Source organism: Adiantum capillus-veneris, chromosome 14 (genome assembly GCF_014529385.1).
Source record: "Adiantum capillus-veneris isolate H3 chromosome 14, ASM1452938v2, whole genome shotgun sequence".
Classification (NCBI taxonomy): Eukaryota; Viridiplantae; Streptophyta; class Polypodiopsida; order Polypodiales; family Pteridaceae; genus Adiantum; species Adiantum capillus-veneris.
In genome coordinates this window covers 66,552,854-66,573,260 of record NC_140944.1, presented here as the reverse complement: position 1 = coordinate 66,573,260, position 20,407 = coordinate 66,552,854, and the positions used below count along the sequence as shown (strand labels likewise).

At 45.9% G+C, this 20,407-nt stretch overlaps 1 protein-coding gene across 1 annotated transcript in view; it reads right to left on the bottom strand.

The window, feature by feature from the left end:
* Positions 1-575: 575 nt before the first annotated feature.
* LOC147442541 (acetylornithine aminotransferase, mitochondrial-like) overlaps positions 576-20,407 on the bottom strand; it is a 64,716-nt gene continuing 44,884 nt past the window's right edge. The window contains exon 3 of the mRNA XM_086528697.1: positions 576-1,199. Coding sequence (XP_086384823.1) covers positions 675-1,199 — 525 coding nt within the window. The 3' untranslated portion in view covers positions 576-674. The remainder of the gene's footprint in view (positions 1,200-20,407) is intronic.

Genomic DNA, 20,407 nt, shown 5'->3' with positions numbered 1-20,407 from the left:
AACTTTTTGAGTACTTTTTCAAAGACTTTTTGGAGTGGGGATAGGAGTATTCATTTCCCGTGTTGTCCAGTTTACATTCCCGAGAGAGAGAGAGAGAGAGAGAGAGAGAGAGAGAGAGAGAGAGAAGAAGAAGAAGAAGAAGAAGAAGAAGAGAATTTTAACATCCTAGGAAACTATCCCAAGAGACCTTAAAGATCTATTCGACGAGGAGAGTTGAACTCAAGACTTGTTGTGTGTGAGAGAGAGAGAGAGAGAGAGAGAGAGAGAGAGAGAGAGAGAGAGAGAGAGTGCATGTGTGTGTGTCCTATCTTGTAGGTTCCTAATAGATCACTTAATTGGATGAGGATGGCAATACAAAAGTCCATCCACAGATAAGGTCGGAGCTCTCATGGTAGCTTACTACAAATAGATAAGAGGCTATGCCACAAACAAATTGTTGCAAGCCTCTACAAATCGGTGGTCCCATTTGTGGGTGTAAAGAGACTGTTAAATTGAAATGATGTGCGGTATTGTTCCACACATGGCCCCCCATGCAATACCTTCAGCTCAGAAAACAATTGTGCCACACCAAGTAATTGCCAAAAGTCTTGCTTATGCAGTTTCCATCATAGCAATTCAAGGTGAGCATTAAAAACTCAGCCAAACTCTCATTTTCCAAAATCTCTTTACATTGTCTACTGAAGGACAAACATACATTGTGTCAAAATCTCCACACCATCCTTGATTTCCTGTTCTGATATAATTAGAGGTGGCACAAGCCTCACCACATTCCCTTTACCTGCTGTTAAAACCAAGAGCCCCTTCTGAAGAGCAGCTTTCACCAACGGTGGAGCTGGCACATCAAGTTCCACACCAACAAGCAGGCCCGTGCCCCGAACTTCCTTAACATGCGGGTTATTGCCAAGCCTTTCCCTTAGTAAGCTTTGCAAAAGATGCCCTTTTGCAGCAACGTGCTTGAGGAATCCAGGCTCTTGTATTCTATCCAAGACGGCTAGCGCAGCATGACAAACAAGGGGCCCACCAGCAAATGTACTTCCATGATCACCGTACTCGATGGTTGTCGCCACGTTCTCCGACACTAAGACAGCGCCAATTGGAAGGCCACCAGCAAGAGGCTTAGCCACAGTCAACATGTCAGGTTGAACTCCATATGCCTCATGGGCCCATAACCGACCCGTACGACCCAGTCCACATTGCACCTGAACATTAGGGTGAGTAACAGCAGCAAGAAAAGTAAGGGAATCTGTGGTACTATTTTGAGAAAGATGACACCACTCAACAAAAAGAAAGAGCTGCATAATATGTTCTTTGAAACACCGATAGACAAAGAGAACAGTTGAGTACTAGTTTCCAAGTCTCAATAAAGCAAGCTTCTCTAGCTTACTTTGCCTATGCCTTTTCTAAAAGCATTTTAATTTGTGTACTCTTTTAAAACAAATAAGGGAATTTAGGTTTTTTCTTTTTTAACTCCTTTTCTTGTATACCTTGTTTTTTGTGTTTTTGTGAGCGTTTTAGATTCTCTTATAATTCGTAAGTTCAAACTTTTCCAAACTTACGAAGGTATATAAATCTATTCAAAAGCATAAGAAGTTACAAAATTACAAAGAACCATAGATCTTCAACCAAAGACATCTCATACACAAACATACCCTCTTTTCCCTATACGGACTTTAACCTCTGTCTTTTTTACTCATGACTGTGCTGGAGGGTTTTCGCTTCTTTACCTTTTACAATCTTCTTCTTTTGTGAGTCCTATTTGGGCCTTTTAAGTTTTTCTTGCACTAATCATTGTAATGCTCATTCCTTTCCCCTGTTGCAAGGGGTTCCAATAGTTTTCTCTATCTTTCATGGGTTGTGCACAGGAATTCAACAGATCATATGAGGAAGAGGCTATACTCCCAAGGAACCTGGGGCTGCTTGCAGAATTTCAACCAATTGACTTTGAAGGCACTGGCTCAGTGTTGGAGCGCAAAAACATGGAACTAACTTCTCATCTCATCAATTTTCTTGAGACCAGGACATCTCAAAATAGAGTGCCCCTTTGCTGTACGTGGGCAGGAGCAAAGGCTCCCAAGACCATCTAAGATCTCTTGTGTGGGCACAAGCAGAAGAGAGGATGCAACAAGGAAATTGTGCCGTACCTCCTCATTAATGTGCCCCCAGTAATTATAGATACTCTTTGAGGGAACCGACCCATCTTCTCGTTGTAGCAGGCTACAATGTCACTTTCACAAGACACACAGTTAGTACAGTTGATCTTTGGTCTGGTCTGGTTCACACTGGACGGACTTACTAGGCAGTGACATGTGGTAGGGATACCGACGGTGGTCTAGTGGACATTGTGGCCAGGTCACCACCACCACTCAGTTTGGAGATAGACTTAGGCGGCTGACATTTATGAGCCATTGGTGGCTCTTTATGGTTGTACATATGAGTAGTAGTGGTTGGGTCATCATTGATCTTCTTCATATATGGTCCAGCGTCGTCGTTTAGAGTAGCGAGTCTATAAACACAGCACATACCCACAGCACGTCTGCACCATTCTTGCACATCCTAGCGCTAATAAGCTACGCAGGGCTGAAAACAGCGAGCTCTCTCTCTCCTCTCTCTAGAAGCGCCAGAAACAACGAGCTCTCTCTCTCCTCTCTCTAGAAGCGCCAGAGCTTCTGCTTTTTATGCCCTATTTCCGCCAGGTGCCTGGGCCTACAAAAAGGCAGCAAGCGTTCCAGTTTTGGACACACGCCAAGAGCAGCAGAAGGAGTTAGCGCTGAGGATTCTGGAGCAAGTGCTCGCGACGGAAATCTACAAGTGTTCGTGTGACGACGGAGTACGGAGGTCACTTTTCCGAGCAAGGAGCGACAGGTATAATGTGTTGATACGCATTGAGAGTTGTTGCTTTGTGTGGTTTGTTTTGCAGGAATCTCCCTTCTTACGGGAAAGCCCCTCACGAGAAGTACGGCTTCACGCCTAAGTCCCTTACGGGAAAGTACGGCTTCGCGCCTAAGTCCCTTACGGGAAAGAACGGCCTTGTGCCCAAGCCCTTTACGGGAAAGCACGACCTTCGGGTCTAAGATTACAAAACGGAGGGGTTTCCTCGGGTTCTCGTGCTTGTATATGAATTCTCCCTGAATAAAGAATACTCTTGACAGGGGGGACCAGCCCATCTTCTGGTCCCCAATACTGTGTCGATCTTCTCCCTTCTCTCACATTTGCAAAGTATTTTATTTTCAGATTTCTAAGTGCTCGTGTACGCTCCCGTTTTGTGACAGCGGTATCAAAGCTTGGACTCCTCTCTTTCTCTGCAAAGAAGGACGATTCCAAGAAGAACGGGAAGAACCATGTCGAGCCAAGGGAGAAGCGTTGAAGAGGAGCTTCAACAAGTGCAAGCTCAGCTTGCGGATTTGCAACAAATCTTACTATTGCCAGATGTCCAAAAGCTCTTGGGCGGAATGAAGAAAACGAATGGAACCGATGCAGCCGGGCATCCAGACCACACTGTTGGCGTGAGACCACAGAAGGAAAGAGAAGAAGCACGTGCCGAGGTGCACAAAGGATCTTCAGATCGGAATGAACGGCCTACTCCAAGGAAAGGCCAAGAAAAAGCGCTCTCTTTGTTAGACGAGAGCAAGGACATCTCTATCTCATCTCCATCTTACTCTCCTGATTATACTTCTACTTCTCGATCGTCTCGTCAGAAGAAGGAAGATCGTCTCGTCAGAAGAAGGAAGCCGCTACTACTACTACCCTACATCAACCTAAAGATAAGCCACGATTCAAGAAGTATGGTCGCAAGTCTCAACATCGCATGAGAGTCTTCAAATCGGGCGACAAGGACATCAAGTTCGAAACCTACAACGGACGGAGAGATATCTCCAAAGCATTGTCCTTCATCAGACAGTTTGAAGTCGCCTTTACCAATGGGCACTTCACAGAAAGATCCAAATTGCGCCATGTGGGGATGCACCTCAAGGAAATGGCAAGTAATTGGTGGTTAGCCAAGATTCTGGAAGGTTCTCAGGCCAGAACTTGGGAGAGATTCAAATCTGAATTTTATGAACAGTTTCTTCCGCCTGACTTCGAGCAAGACATACGGAAGGAATGGGACTGGCTCGCCCAGAAGCAACATGACAGAGTAACGACCTATGTGGACAAGTATTGGTCGGTTCTTCTGAAGGTCACTCCCTTCATGAAGATTGCCGACGAGGAAAAGAAACGAAAGTTCGAAGCGGGTCTTCAACCGCAGCTTCGAAAGAGTATGAAAGTGTATCCGCATGATACTCTTCAGAGGATGATGGAGTCAACAATCATTGCTAAGGATTTGCACTCAACTGGGACGCCAAGAAAAATGGAGCATAGGACTTACCGTGCGAGACAAAGAAGGGTCTACGATGACCAAGGGGGCCAAGGAAGAAAACGCCCTCCATCTAGGGACAATGATCATTCTAAGAAGCCAGAGGGCAATGGCAAGCGAGCTAAGTATCTTTCTCCTACTCAACTTCAAACTTTTAGAGAGGAAGGAAGATGCTTCTATTGTGGCGAGAAAGGACATATGAAACCGGATTGCCCGCTAAAGCAGCAACGGCAAGAACAAGCCTCTACAAGGCAAGAGAAAGCAAGGAAGGAACCCGCTCCACCAAGCTCGACTCAATTCCAGATGTTCAAGGAAACACAGAAACAGAGAAAGGGAAGCGTCAACTTCTAAAGGGCTGGGGGTCTTTGAACAACCAGCGAGTACTTATTCTTTATGATCCAGGATCCACGGATAACTTCATCTCCCTGGATACTGCGGAACGTTTGTGCCTCACACCGGCTCAGCTTGGCACACCGGTTACATCCGGATCGGCATTCGAGGGGTTGACAACCAATGCAACTCCCATGCAAGGACAGATCAATCTTCGGATTGGCGAGTACAAGGACCGCGAATCATTTTTGATGGCACCCATCGAGGGATGTGATATCATCTTGGGTATGCCATGGCACTTCCACATGACACCTATCCCTGATTATGTGGAAAAGACCCTCACTTTTGATCATGGGGGTAAGAAAATAAAGATTCACGCTGATGTAGGAGATTGGCAGTTCCCAATTGTAAGTCATATCTCCATTAAGAAAGAAATGAAGAAGTGTGTTTCTGCTTACTTGATTTTTGCACGTGAGAAGGATAAAACTAGTGGGGATCCACTCTCTAGTCTGGAAATTAAGCGTTTTCAATTTATTGAAAAGTACAAAGATTGTTTCACGGAAACACTCCCTGATGAACTACCTCCGGTACGCCCGGAAGATCACAGCATAGATCTCATACCAGGTAGCTCGCATCCCAATCAACCCCCTTATCGGGTGAGTCTTGCTCAGCAAGAGGAAATTTTGAAGCAAGTCAACGAGCTTCTAGAGAAAGGGTTAGTACGGCCAAGTGCTTCACCCTACTACTCTCTAGTTCTACTGGTGCAGAAGAAAGATGGCACGTTTCGAATGTGCATAGACTATAGGTCTTTAAACAAGATCACGGTCAAGAATCGCTTTCCGATCCCTCGGATTGATGATATACTTGATAAGTTGTAGGGTGCAAGTGTCTTTAGTCGCATAGACTTAAAGAGTGGGTATCATCAGATACGGATCGCCCCGGAGGATGTCCATAAGAATGCTTTCCGCACAACCTTTGGACTATATGAATTTTTGGTAATGCCTTTCGGCTTGACCAATGCTCCTGCGACGTTCATGTTAAGTATGGAGACTAATTTACCCTTGTAATTTTCTGTGGTAAAAGCGCACATTTGTAAGGCCCCCATTATGAGGAGAAGCCATCGTGCGTGAAGGAAAATCACTCACCGGAAACCAAAATTTTCACGAACAAGAATTAGGGGCAACTTTAGAGGCCTCGCGGGCGGAGGCCCTCGAGACTTTTTTTTCGCCGGAATATTATGGCCGGACGGTGGCCGGAAAGTGGTCGGAAAACAACCGGTCGGTTGGCCGGTAGTCAATGGCCGATGGCCGGTGGTCGGAAGTCAATGGCCGGTGGCCGGTGGCCGGAAGTCAATGGCTGGTGGCCGGTGGCCGAATTCAAAGGCGGACTTGTCTTCTCAAGGGCGGCCACACATGGGCGGATTGGAGGGTCCGATTTGGACTTATTCGCACAAGGGCGGCTACACATGGCTGCCTCTCATAAGAGATGGCAGCCCTTTTGGCCTATAAAAGGAGGCCATTTCTACACACATTTCATAGTGTGAAGTTGATGCAACAAGGTGAGTGTGAGGTGGTGAGAGTGAAGCAAGGCGGGAGCTCTATTAAGGGTTTAATCCCTTTGTAAACCACTTCTTCTTTTGAAGTGCTAAAGCCATTGAGTAGATACTTTCCCGTGGACGTAGCCCACATTGGGTGAACCACGTATATCGTGTGTACTCTCTCTCTCTCTCTCTCTCTCTCTCTCTCTCTCTCTCTCTCTCTCTCTCTCTCTCTACTCTATAATCTCTTGTGTGTGAAATCTCTCTCTCTCCATTGAGTAATCTACTCAACAATCTATTTAGCTATGTCTTATTTCCTAACAGTTCAATCGCATGATGGACCGCATTTTCAGCCCGTATCGAGCTTTTACGGGAGTATTCTTTGACGACATACTCATCTTCTCTAAGTCAGAAGAGGAACATCGGAAACATTTGGACCTAGTGTTTCAAGAATTGCGAAAGCATGAGTTGCATGTGAATGCAAAGAAGAGCGAGTTCTTTCTCTCAGAGATACACTATCTCGGCCATATAGTCTCTCACAATTACGTGAGTATGGATCCTGCCAAGATCCGAGTGGTAGAGGATTGGCCTATTCCCACTACGGTAGATGATGTACGTAGCTTCCTGGGATTATGTTCGTATTATCGAAGGTTTGTCCGAGGATTTGCTCATGTAGCAGGACCACTTCATGATTTGATAAAGAAGAAGATTCCTTTCAGATGGGGATCGAGACAACAAGGAGCTTTTGATCGGCTCAAGTACTTGCTAAGCCATGGACCTATTCTGATAGTGCCTGACTTAAGGAAACCATTTGAGGTTCACTGCGATGCTTCAGGCGATTGCATCAGAGCAGTGCTAAACCAAGAAGGCCATGCAGTGGCCTACGAAAGCAGATGGCTTAAGGATGCAGAGCTGCATGCATCAATCTACGAAAAGGAACTTACGGCTGTGATTCACGCCTTATCCAACTGGAAGCACTATCTTCTAGGAGCGCAAAGGAAACTATCTGAGAAGCAGATGAGATGGGCAAACTTTTTGTCTATGTTTCACTTCCAAATCCTTCACACGGCTGGGAGTAAGAATGTGGTCGCGGACGCATTGTCTAGGCGGCCAAGGGTGAACGCTATCACTTCGGTGTATCACCAAGAATTAGAAGCACTACCGGATTTGTATTCGAATGATCCAAACTTCTCCACCGTTTGGGGAAAGCTACATCGTGGAGAGAATGAGTTTCTCTATTCCATTCGGGACGGTTATCTCTACCACCATCAGGCCATATGTGTGGCGGAACCATTAAGAAAGAAGATCATGGATGAAGCACACACTTCGCCTTATGCGGGCCATCGGGGTATTCTCCCTACGACCTTAGCAATGGAAAGATATTTCTTTTGGCCTAGCCTTAAAGCAGACACTGATAAGTATGTCAGGGAATGCTTGGTTTGCCAAAAAGTGAAGTATGATCGGCATAAGACGCCTGGGTTGCTACAACCATTGCCTATGCCTAATGAACCTTGGGAAAGTATTGCCATGGACTTCATCATGGACCTCCCTAGAACTCAGACTGGAAATGACGCGATCTGGACCATTGTGGACAGGTTTAGCAAGCAAGCACACTTTATACCAGTCAAGAAAACGATCAAAACAGATCATATGGCTAGGGTCTTTCTGGCACAGATCTTTAAGCATCATGGAATGCCTAAGTCTATTGTGAGTGATCGAGATCCTCGCATGACAGGAAATTTTTGGCGTGCCTTGATGGATAATCTTGGTACGAAGTTTTTCATCTGCCTACCATCCTCAAACGGACGGGCAAAGTGAGATAGCCAATTCCACAGTATTGGATATGTTAAAAGCTTATGTGTCAGACCGGCAATCTAACTGGGATAAATATTTGCCTCTTGTCGAGTATGCGTATAACAATACCATACACTCATCGACGGGGAAAGCACCTTTTGAGATTCTCTATGGTAAGCCCTTGCTTCCACCGATCCTTTTAACTAAGGATAAGATCTTTGCAGCAGATGAATTTGTCCGGGATTTGGACACAGCCTACGGGCAAGTTAGGAGAGCTATTCTACGCTCTCAGGAAAAGCATAAGAAAGCTGCAGACAAGCACAGGAGGAATCTAGACTTAACAGTTGGACAGTTAGTCTTACTCAAGTTTGAGAAGGCAAGACTTAAGAAACAAGCGTCTCATAAGGGGAAGGTGGTAAAATTTTCTACCCGTTATTATGGGCCGTTTAAGATCACTGAGCAAGTGAATGATGTCACCTTCCGATTAGAGCTACCGCCTAATTGGAGGATCCATAATGCTTTCCATGTCAGTTTACTCCGGCCGTATGTGGGACCGCCTCCGAATCAGCCTAGTGCTGAGGAAGCTCCTGAGGTTGAGGAAACAGAAGAAATACTCCAACCGGAGCAGATAGTAAGTCATCAGGAGCGGCCCCTCAAGTCCGGAAAAATAACACAGAAGTATTTGGTTAAGTTTAAGAACTATTCGAATCTAGATGCTTAGCGGATGACGCAGGAGGAATTAGCAGCTTATCCCGAGATACTGGAGGTATATGTCCAAGCACTACACTTGAGGTCAACTGTTTAGAAGCCAGAGGGATGTTGCTAATTGGACTATTTTCTTAATTTTTTAATGATTAATCTCTTTTTCTAGGATATTTTATTGTGTACACTAAGAATTGTTAAAAGATTGTAGCTACAGGAAGTGCCATCAAGAACAGACAACTCTGATGTGTCATTTGATGGGTGACGGTAAACATCGCGAAGGAGTTTCCGTAAGTTCGGTGGAAAGGGCCGGGTTACGAGTGCCCCTGATGCGTCACATGATGGGTGACGGGTGCATCAGAAAAGGGGCATTCCATAGGCTAAGGAGGAAATCCGAACTGAGTAAGAAAATACGCGTAAGAACGCAAGCACAAGAATAAAGATGGGTTCAATGAAGCTTTGCACGAAAAGCAGAAACATTCGCGGGAGGGCAGATGCTTTCCCGCGAGGAGTCTGTGTCTGCATTGCATCTGTGCCCGTGTTCTGCACCCGGGGATGCCTGGAATGTGTTCGTGTAGCATTGTTTTCACTAACTGAGTGAGTTTTTAAAGTTTGAACAGGTTCACACTTTATTTTATAAAGTGGCCGGTCACTTTTAAGTGACCAGCCCTCTTATAATAAAATAAAGCAAGGCTCTTTTAAGAAAAGCCTACGTTAAAAACCTAGCACTAATAAGCTACACAGGGCTGAAAACAGCGAGCTCTCTCTCTCCTCTCTCTAGAAGCGCCAGAGCTTCTCCTTTTTGTGCCCTATTTCCGTCAGGTGCCCGGGCCTATAAAAAGGCAGCAAGCGTTCCAGTTTTGGACACATGCGAGGAGCAGCAGAAGGAGTTAGCGCTGGGGATTCTCGAGTAAGTGCTGGCGACGGAAATCTGCAAGTGTTCGTGTGACGACGGAGTACGGAGGTCGCTTTTCCGAGCAAGGAGCGACAGGTATAATGTGTTGATATGCATTGAGAGTTGTTGCTTTGTGTGGTTTGTTTTGCAGGAATCTCCCTTCTTACGGGAAAGCCCCTCACGGGAAGTACGGCTTCACACCTAAGTCCCTTACGGGAAAGTATGGCTTCGCGCCTAAGTCCCTTACGGGAAAGAACGGCCGTGTGCCCAAGCCCTTTACGGGAAAGCACGACCTTGGGGTCTAAGATTACAGAACGGAGGGGTTTCCTCGGGTTCTCGTGCTTGTATATGAATTCTCCCTGAATAAAGAATACTCTTGACGGGGGGGGGGGACCAGCCCATCTTTTGGTCCCCAATACTGTGTCGATCTTCTCCCTTCTCTCACATTTGCAAAGTATTTTATTTTTCAGATTTCTAAGTGCTCGTGTACGCTCCCGTTTTGTGACACCAAGGTATGTCAAGTACGTTTCCGTCTCAAAATTTTTATACCCATGCTCCTTCGGCCCCTCAGAGCTTCTACACCTCAACCTCCAACTCCATGCAGCAACAAGAGCAGAGAGCACCTCGTCCCCCATTTCGTCCATCTAATAGGCTCATCTTATGCTATAGATGTGGAGAATATGGGCATTACCAAAGTAAGTGTCCTTTACCTGAAGGTTCTTCTCTTTGCCGACATTGTCCGGAGTCTTAAGGACCACAATAGTAAGGATTGTCCCAAGCAAAGAGCATCCTCATCTTCAGGCCCCCAACTTAGAACCAACAAGAATTCACATTCCCGAAGATCAATCTGATCGCAGTGAACACCACCCCTCAGCCATCACTTGCTACTCATACAGTTCGGCCATAACAAGTGGAGCCCGCTGGCGTACTCACTCGGGCACAAAGAGCAGCTCTTGGTCTCAGATTGCCAACAGGTCCATCTCGTCCATCTCCACTTCCACAACCTGACCAAACTGTCGAGCCCTTCATTGGTGCTAAGAGTAGGCCAGTCTCTATGCTTTCGAACATTGATGGAGCCTTCTTAGAAGCAGTGGTTAACTTGGACCAAGTCAGAGTTCCAATAGAAACCTAGATTAAAGGAGCTAAGCCCACAACCGAAGCAATTTTGAAGAACACCTTTCAACAAGTGTCCCTTTATGAGATGCTCCGGCTAGATGCAACCCTCAGAAGTGACGCCCTCTCAGTCATTCAATCCCTGTATCCACGTGTAGGGCCTAGTGGCGGGCACCTCCCTGTACAGCCCTCAGAGTCTTACATGATTTCTTATCCAGTTGCTCCCCTCACCGACTACAAAAGTCCTCGTCTCACTGTGTCTATTCTTGGGCATCAATTCTTAGGCGTCATAGTGGATGGTGGATCTGGGATCAATCTGATGCCAGAGTTTACTATGTGGGCTTTAGGTCTGCACCCTACCCGCCTTGCTCCATTCACTGTTACATTGGCTGACCAAAGGACAGTTTATCCGGTGGGCATAGTAAGCTTGGATTTTGTGGTAGTCGGTCTTCCCCACGTGGAGGGAGGATTTCCTTTGCTTATTGGTAGACCATGATTGCGGCATACTAAGGCACTCCACGATTGGGGAAACGACGCCATGTGGATACATACTCCTGGCCCCCTCATGCAACCACTTCGACTCGAAGGAGGTATGGATCCAGTAGTTCATCACATCTCGTTGTCAGTACAGTCCAACCCCGACCTCGAGCAGCCTATCCCACCTGACGGGTCTGACGAAGACCTGCTGCAATGGTTGGAAGCTACCACATCGATGTCGTGCTATGTGGTCTCTATTCAAGACGCACCTGTGCCTGTAACATTCTCTCTCCCGACTCCTCAGGCCAACCAATGACACAAGTAATACAGCAGAAAGTGTGCCAGTCATCAAAGCAGCAAGTGTGTTAGCCCCTGTGACCAGGATTCAAGTGTTCCTCTAATGGAAGCCATCGGCCTTGGTGAACCTATAACACATCACAGAAGAGGGAAGAAATCTCCTTTGCATGAGTTCGCCAACGTTCCACCTCGTCCTCTAACATCTCCCGGGTCTGACACCCCACCCACTGAAAAGCACTCTGCTGTGTTTGAAGACTTACCCTTCGAGGAGCTTCCACCAGGATGGTTACAAGAGGAGTATGCGGAGTTTCCAATCGATCAAACACCAGCCCATGATGTCTTGAAGCTCCAAGAGGAAGCTCACTCTTCATCTTCTGAGGCTCCCTCTCCAACTACACCTCCTGACCCGATCAAAGAAGTCAACCTGGGGACCCTGACCCTGACAACCCTCAGCACGTCCTCTTAGCAGCTTGCTTATGGGAGCGGGGAGCATCCCGCGTTACTCGATCAGGTAGTCTCTTTTATACACTCTTTTCAAGATGTTTTTTCTTGGTCCTACAAGGATTTGGAAGGGATCCCACCAGAATTGGGGGTCCATACTATTCCTCTGGTTGAAGGGGCTAAGCCTGTCAAAGGCCGAGCTTACAAGCTCAACCCAAAGTATGCAGAGGCTGTCAAGTCAGAGCTAGAAAAAATACAAGAGGCAGGGATCATTGTACCTGTGGAGCACTCTGAGTGGTTATCACCCATGGTGATAGCGCCTGAGAAGCAGTCCAATAAAATCCGTGTGTGCGTAGATTACCGTGCTCTGAACAAGGTAACTATTCCGGATGGTTTTCCCACTCCTTTCACTGAGCGTGTGCTAGAAGATGTAGCAGGGCATGTATTGTACAGTTTCATGGATAAGTTCAGTGGATACAATCAGTTGGGTATCCATCCAAGTGATCAAATTAAAACGGCTTTCGTGACTCCCTGGGGTATTTTTATCTACACTAGAATGTCGTTTCGGTTGAAAAACGCTCCACCTTCCTTCAATCAAGCAGTATATCTCATATTTTGTCCTTTACTTGCGGATCATCTTCGCATCTTCATGGATGATTTTTCGACCTTCTCAGGTGCTCAATGTTCAACCCCAGTGGAAAATCTAGAGGAGCACCTCGCTCGGCTCTCTGCTGTCTTCCTCAGGTGCAGAGAGGCACGCCTAAAGCTCAATCCTAACAAATGTCATTTTTTGGTCACTGAGGGTACACTTCTAGGCCATGTGGTGTCTGCGAAAGGTTTAGTGCCTGACCAAGAGAAGATTGTTGCCATCTTGAAGTTACCGCCTCCCATCAACCCGAAAGGTGTTCAAAGCTTTGTAGGCCACACAGGCTATCATCGCAGGTTTATACGAATGTATGGACAGGTGGCTCAACCATTGACCCGATTCACTAGTGCTACTGTACCCTTCCAATAGTCAAAACCGGAGGCTGAAGCATTTGCATACCTCAAAAAACGCCTCACTGAAGCACCTATTCTTGTCGCTCCTGATTGGTCTATCCCTTTTCATGTGCATACTGATGCCAGTCAATTGGCTGTGGGTGCTATGCTCACTCAGCGTAGTAAGGAGTACAACCTGGATCGCCCTGTTCACTATGCAAGCCACCTGCTCATCAGAGCAAAGCGCAACTATAGCACCACAAAAAGGGAAGGTTTGGCTATTGTGTATGCTATGCTCTACAAAAATTTCGCCATTATTTATTAGGGGTCCACTTCACAATTATTAATGATCATTATGCCTTGCGTTATCTGCTTAATAAGCCGCAAGTCGCAGGTCGAGTATGGCGGTGGCTACTCTTATTTCAAGAGTTTGATTTCGAGGTGATACTCAGACCCGGCAAACATCATGTCCTTGCTGACCACCTCTCTCGCGTTCAAACTGGTCAAGCAGCTACAAGGGTTGAGGATGAATTTCCCAATAGCAGTCTCTTTAAGGTGGATACCACTCCAGAATGGTACGACGATGTTTCGCATTTGCTATCTACTGGCTTGTACCCAGAGAACGCGTCTCCACTGCAGAAGAGACGACTGTTGTTGAAGTCTAGGCCATTCACTTTGATTGGAGGCCAGCTCTACAAGTCAGGACCACATGGTGTTCTGAGGCGGTGTGTCTCCCCTCATGAAGTTGAGTTTATTTTGGAGGATGCCCACAGTAGTCCCACTGGTGGCCATTACCCTGGTCACATTACCGCCCAGAAGACTCTACAAAGTGGTCTACGGTGACTCTACGTTTTTCGGGATGCAATTTCCTATGTGAAAGTATGTGATGTGTGTTAGCGCTTGGACCTAAACCAAGCAAGCAGTCCAACCGTCCTCTACAGGTCTCTATGGCATGGTTTCCCTTTGAGAGATGGGGCATAGATTTTGTGGGTCCAATTGCTCCCCCGGCCCAACCAGGTAACCGGAAGTATCTGCTGGTGGCTTCAGATCATGCAACCAAGTGGGCAGAGGTACTGGCAACAACTGATTGCACTGGCAATACTATAGCCAAGTTTCCATATGAAAATATTTTGTGCAAGTTTGGATGTCCCCTGGAGATCACCAGTGATAGGGGCAGTCACTTTGTTAATAAAATGATTTCAACCTTGCTCGTCAACTACAACATTTTCCATCATAAGTCTTGTTCCTATTACCCTAGAGCAAATGGGCAGGCTGAGAGCACCAATAAGGTTCTGATAGCCCTTTTGTGGAAAGCATGTCATCTCCATCCAGCATCTTGGGCTCAAGCTATCCACGGCACCCTTTGGGCATACCGAACTTCTTTCAAAGCCACAACCAATCACACCCCATTTCAATTAGCTTTCGGTTTGGAAGCGATGGCACCCTTCGAATTCAACTCAGGATCTCCGCGAGTAGGGAGTCTCCGTGCTAATAGAGATTTGGGATCGGCATCTGCCTCTCGTCTCTACCTTTCGGATGAAAGCCGAAGATTGGCTTCTCTGTCTCTGCAAGCAGAGCTACTTCGTCGCAAAGCATGGCATGATCGCCATCTCCGTAAGCCAAAAATCATACAAGGATCCCTAGTGCTACTTTATCAAGCTCGATATCAGAAAAAAGCAAAGAAGTTGGTTCCAGCCTGGCAAGGACCATACAAGGTGCAAGAGATTCTACCCCAAGGGGCCGTACAATTATCCACCCTAGGAGGAGTTCCGCTACCTTTAGTCAATGGGTCTAGGATCAAATGCTATCATTCTGTAAGCTGACGGTCAAGGTTCTCCGCGGCCTTTAGTCAATGGGTCTAGGATCAAATGCTATCATTCTGTAAGCTGACGGTCAAGATTCTCCGCGGCCTTTAGTCAATGGGTCTAGGATCAAATGCTATCATTCTGTAAGCTGACGGTCAAGGTTCTAGAATCAAGTGTTGATCTTACTCGCACCCTCCTCAACCCTAACTTTAATCTTAATAACCCTATCACTATCTCATATACCCTCTCCCTCTTTTGCTTTGGTAAGCATGCTTCTAGATTTTGTAAAACTCTCTCCTTCACTCTGTGTTAGTATCTCATGTACCCTCTTCTCTCCTTCGGCTGCTCTGGTTAACATGGTTCTAGATTTTGTAGGACTCTTTCTTTGGTCGTATTACAGTTGATCACTCTTGTCCTCAATTGTAGTTGGTTGTTCTTCGATTACCTCGCTCCTCTGCTCGCTTAGTTGACTTTGGTTTGGCCTACCCACTATCTCAACCCGACTAATGCCTTATTAAAACTTCTGATGATCTCTAGCGCCTCACATGGCGCTAAGTTCTTTTTGCTATTTATATAAGTCTCTGTGCTCTTCATTTGGGTATCTTGTGAGTGTGCCATTTACACGTTCATTAGCAATTTAACTTCGCATTTTCATCTACCACGGATTCTTTCAAGGGGTTAGATAACCTTATTCTGCGCATTCCTGTTAATCTTCCCATGTTGTGCTGCTGTTGCTGGTCCCTTTGCCTACTTGATGCTTCTGCCTTCGCCCATGTTGGCTTCGCCCTTGGTTCGCCCACAAGCTGGCCTCGCCTTAGCCCATGCAAGCCTCGCCCTTGGTTCGCCCTTAGACTTAAACCTTATTTGCTTTCACCCATTTAATTTGTCGCCCACTTTACCTGTACTTTCAAGACACAACAAAGGGGAAAGGGATACAGGCTACTAGAAAGCACCTGTATGAGAAGACCGACACCAGATTGGCCCCTAACTTAGGTGCCCCTTTCAGTATTCCTTTATTGTTTAGAAGAGGGAATAAACGTTGTGGTTCCCTACAAGCTGCCCCGCACAAGCTTGGCTGAATTTCAACTGTTCCGGCCCGATTTCGGCAGCATAACTGTACTAGGACCCTTCACAGTCAGTATTCCCACGCATTGAATGACTTTCCCGACGCATACGGGCACTTTGAAAAACCTGGCGAGAATCTGCAGCACACTGAATTCTCTGTTTTCAGCCCCGAAAATGTGCCAGATCACCTATACAGCGGTCCCCTCGCGTCCCCGAACCTCCTGGGGGTATTAGGGTCCGTTTAGGGCCAAAACCCTAAACCTGCAAAAATACACAGCAGACTGTAATTTACTGTTTCGGGCTCCGTTTCGCGTGCCGGTCGCATCCGTAGCAAGTCCTCGAGCTCCCGCACCTGTAGGGCTACTTGCCCTTTGAATCGGACGAGATTTCGAACATGAAACCTCTCCGAATCACCTATACCTGCGGGGGATTAGCCGCTAGCTAATCCAGTACCTGTGCAAGAGGCTCTTGCCTCAACAATCGCGCATGAACCCACACAACTGTACATTGTTCAATTGAAAAGCCCACTAGAGGGGCATAACATACTGCCATAGGGGAGAGAGAGGGCAGTGCGTAGCGTGCAGGGCATCACTCCTAGCACCGCACTGTACATAAGAGGGAAAGGAAGCACTCCATAGCTCTTAACCTGTGACAAAAACTGCAAATGAGCCCCTCCCTCCTTCAAATTCAGCCCCACTTCTTCATGCATGAGGAAAGTGCACAGAAATGTGCCACTTAGCACATTTACAACCTATTTCCCGTTTCGGGGTTGCCGCCTAAAAATCTCCCAACCGGTTGCCCAGTTGACTTCAGGGCAGAGTAATAAAATGTTCCCCTTGTCATTCCGGAGGTAATGACGCAAACACATTTTCAGGTCCCAAAATAGCAGTTCCCTAAATTTTAGGAGATGCTGCCATTGTATCTTTCTATGTCATCTGACCCCCTTTGTACACTGCAGCCACACCCAGAATTGAAATGTAGCCTCTGTAGCAAAGGATTCCACTTTGGCTAGTCAATGACCCCACTTTGGCTAACCATAGTCCTTGTCCAACCTTAGTGCTCTCTTGCCCTCAGGCCTGGACTCCCTCTGAACAGTTCCACACTAGCTATGCAATGCAAGGCAGTTAGATTTCCCGAGGGGTGCTTCCAAAAAGTGAAAATGAATAAATAATAAGAAAGAAATCAACAAAAAGGATAGATAGTAATCACACGCTGGTGACATACCCCCCTCTTGAAATCTCAAACGTCCTCGTTTGCATCTATGTCGTACATGCTCCTAGTCAACACTGATGTATTCAACACCTGTCGACACATGTACGACACATACATGCTCATTGTCAACCCTGGTGTATTCAACACCTCGTCGACTCATGTATTGCTTGCGTGTGAACCCTGTCCCAGTGACATAGTGGTAGCTTCGCACTCTGCCATTGCTTTGAGTCACTAACTTTCCAATGACAAAATGGTAGCTGCACATTTTGCCACTGTCTTATAGTACACGTTGGATCCCGTAACACTTTCGAGCATACCCAAACCGACAGTTTAAGAATGCAGTTACACATGTACTCTTTAATAGAAGCAATTACTGTATCCTTGACAAACTGACAAGAAATACTCACTTCTATAGCACTAACCAAACTTTTGGACATTCCATAAGAGCAATTGCCAAACTGACAATCTGTACAGCTCTAACATTCATGTAACAGGTATTTGATTTGAGCTCACTTTAAATACCATGTACATCATTTGTTTCAGAAGCCATTGTCACACTGACAATCCATTTAGCTTTGAAACTCAAGGGGTCAAGGTAGGTTGCAAATCGAAGGCTTCCAGGTAAAGTGATAACACAGTTGGTGACTCTGCAAGTTCACCTTCTTCCATCCACTTAGCATCCATTGGTGGATAGTTTCTGAACTTTACTAAGTATCGCCTAGCAACCTTGCCTTTCACTTTCCTTTCTTTGTGTGCCAAAATCTGTTCCGGGACCAAGATCTCGTCAAGTTCCTCGACTTCCGGCTGATCTTCAGCTGGCATATCTTCTGGCACATCACCCACATAGGGTCTGAGAAGACTCACATGAAATGCATTGTGAATCTTCCAACTGTCAGGCAATTTCAGCCTATATGCAACATCACTGATTATGTCGCATACTTGAAAAGGCCCATAGTAACGCATGCTGAGCTTTGGAAATAGTCTTTCCTTGCCCTTCATCTTCTTTAACCTTGCCTTTTCAAAGCGTAAAAGCACCCAATCACCAAGTGAATATACCACTTCACGACGGTGACGATCAGCTGCTTTCTTTTGCTTTGCCTGAGTCCTTTCTAAGGCCACTTTGACCTTCTTGTACATTCATCCATGTCCTGAACATACTTATCTGCTTCAAATATCTTCTCCTTTGTATGCAGTATGGGAGGAACTTTCTTGCCACCTTCAACTATCTCAAAAGGTGCCTTGCCAGTTGATGAATGCACTGTATTATTGTATGCATACTCCACCAATGGCAAATACTGCTCCCATTTTCCTTTATGCTCTGACACGTAGCACTTTAGGAGATCTAGGACAGTAGAATTTTCCTCTTCTGACTGCCCATCTGTTTGAGGATGAAATGACGAAGAGAATTTGAGTGTTGTGCCCATATTCTCAAACAAGCCTCTCTAGAACAAACTTGTCATGCGTTGATCACGGTCGCTAACAATCGACTGTGGCATGCCATGATACTTGAAAATATTGCTCATAAACAACCATGCCATCTGATCTGGCTTTATCTTCTTCTGGACAGGAATAAAATGAGCCTGCTTGCTGAATCTGCAAATGATGGTCCAAATACCATCGTTTCCTGTCTGCGTTCTCGGAAGATCAAAGATAAAATCCATAGCAATACTTTCCCATGGTTTATCTGGAATAGGTAGTGGTTGCAATAACCCTGGTGCCTTTTGCCTGTCAAACTTGACCTTCTGGCAAATTAGGCATTCTCGCACAAAGGCATCCACATCTCTTCTCAATGTAGGCCAGTAGAAGAATGTCTCAACCGCTTTAACTGTAGCATCGATTCCACGATGCCCTGCATACGGTGGGACATGACTCTCTTCCATAACTTTGCGTCGCAATGGCTTTGTGACATACAATCTGCCATGCATCATCATGAACCCATCTTTGAGAAGATAGTGTTCATGACGTTGTCCATCCATTAGCTGCTCGAAGACCCTTGCAAAATCTTCATCATTTGCATATTGTTCCCTCGTATCATCAAGCTCATGATGATAAGGAATTGACACGGCTGAAATTTGTGGCTTCCTTGACAAGGCATCAACCACAACGTTCTTCTTGCCTTCCACATGCACAATCTGAAAGTGGAACATGGACAAGATATTTGCCCATCGCATATGCTTCTCAGATAACTTAGCCTGTGTCAAGAAGTATCGCAAGGTCTGATGGTCCGTTTGGACAACAAAGTCTGCACCTAGCAGGTAGTGTTTCCAACTTAAGAGCGCATGAATCACGGCCTGCAGTTCTTTTTCATAGACTTGCATAGTCTTTTCTAGCCCTTGCAAGATTCTACTCTCATAGGCTACTACCCTGCCATCTTGCATTAGCACTATACCAATGCTACTACCGCAGGCGTCGCACTAGACCACAAATGACTTCCTAAGATCTGGCAACACAATGACTGGATCTGAAGTCATCTTTTCCTTTAAGAGATTAAAAGATCTCTTTCTGTGTCCATCTAAAGGTGACTACCTTCTTTTGAAGAGCATGTAAAGGTGAAGCAATCTCAGCGAAATTTCGGATAAACCTTCTGTAATAGGAGCATAGTCCCAAGAAACTTCGGACATCGTGCGGACATCGTGCACCGTCTTCAAATCTGGCCATGACTTGATCGCTTCAACTTTTGCAGGATCCATCTGACACCATCCTTTGAGACAATGTGTCCCAGAAAGTGAATCTTTTCTAGAAAAAATTCACTTTTATTTGCATTGATGAGCAACCTATGACTGCGTAGCTCTTTGAACACAATGGCCAAGTGATGCCTATGCTCCTCTTCATTCTTTGAGTAGACTATCATGTCATCAAAGAATGCACCAACAAACTGCTGGTGTGGACGGAAAATTATGTCCATCATCCTATTGAACGTAGCAGGAGCATTTGTGAGACCAAAGGGCATCACTAAAAATTCATAAAGGCCAAACGTTGTTCTAACAGAAGTCTTGTGCACATCCTCTGATCTAATGCGGATCTGATGGTACCCACTCTTTAGATCTATCCTGCTAAACATAGCTGCTCCTTCTAATTTGTCCAGAATATCATCAACTCTAGGTATAGGGAACCTATTCTTGATGGTATTCTTGTTCAGTGCACGGTAGTCGATGCACATACGCCATGAGCCATCCTTTTTCTGCACCAACAACACTGGAGAACAGAATGGAGATGAATTGGGCTGAATCAGCCCCTTTTCTAACAGCTCCTGTACTTGGCACATTATCTCTTTCTGCTGGGCCGCACTAACCCTGTACGGAGGCTTATTGGCGGTAATTGAGATGGTAATGAATCGGAAAAACAGTCACTATACTATTGTAAAAACATTGACCTTTCTTTATCCAACACAGATAAATTTGATTCATCAC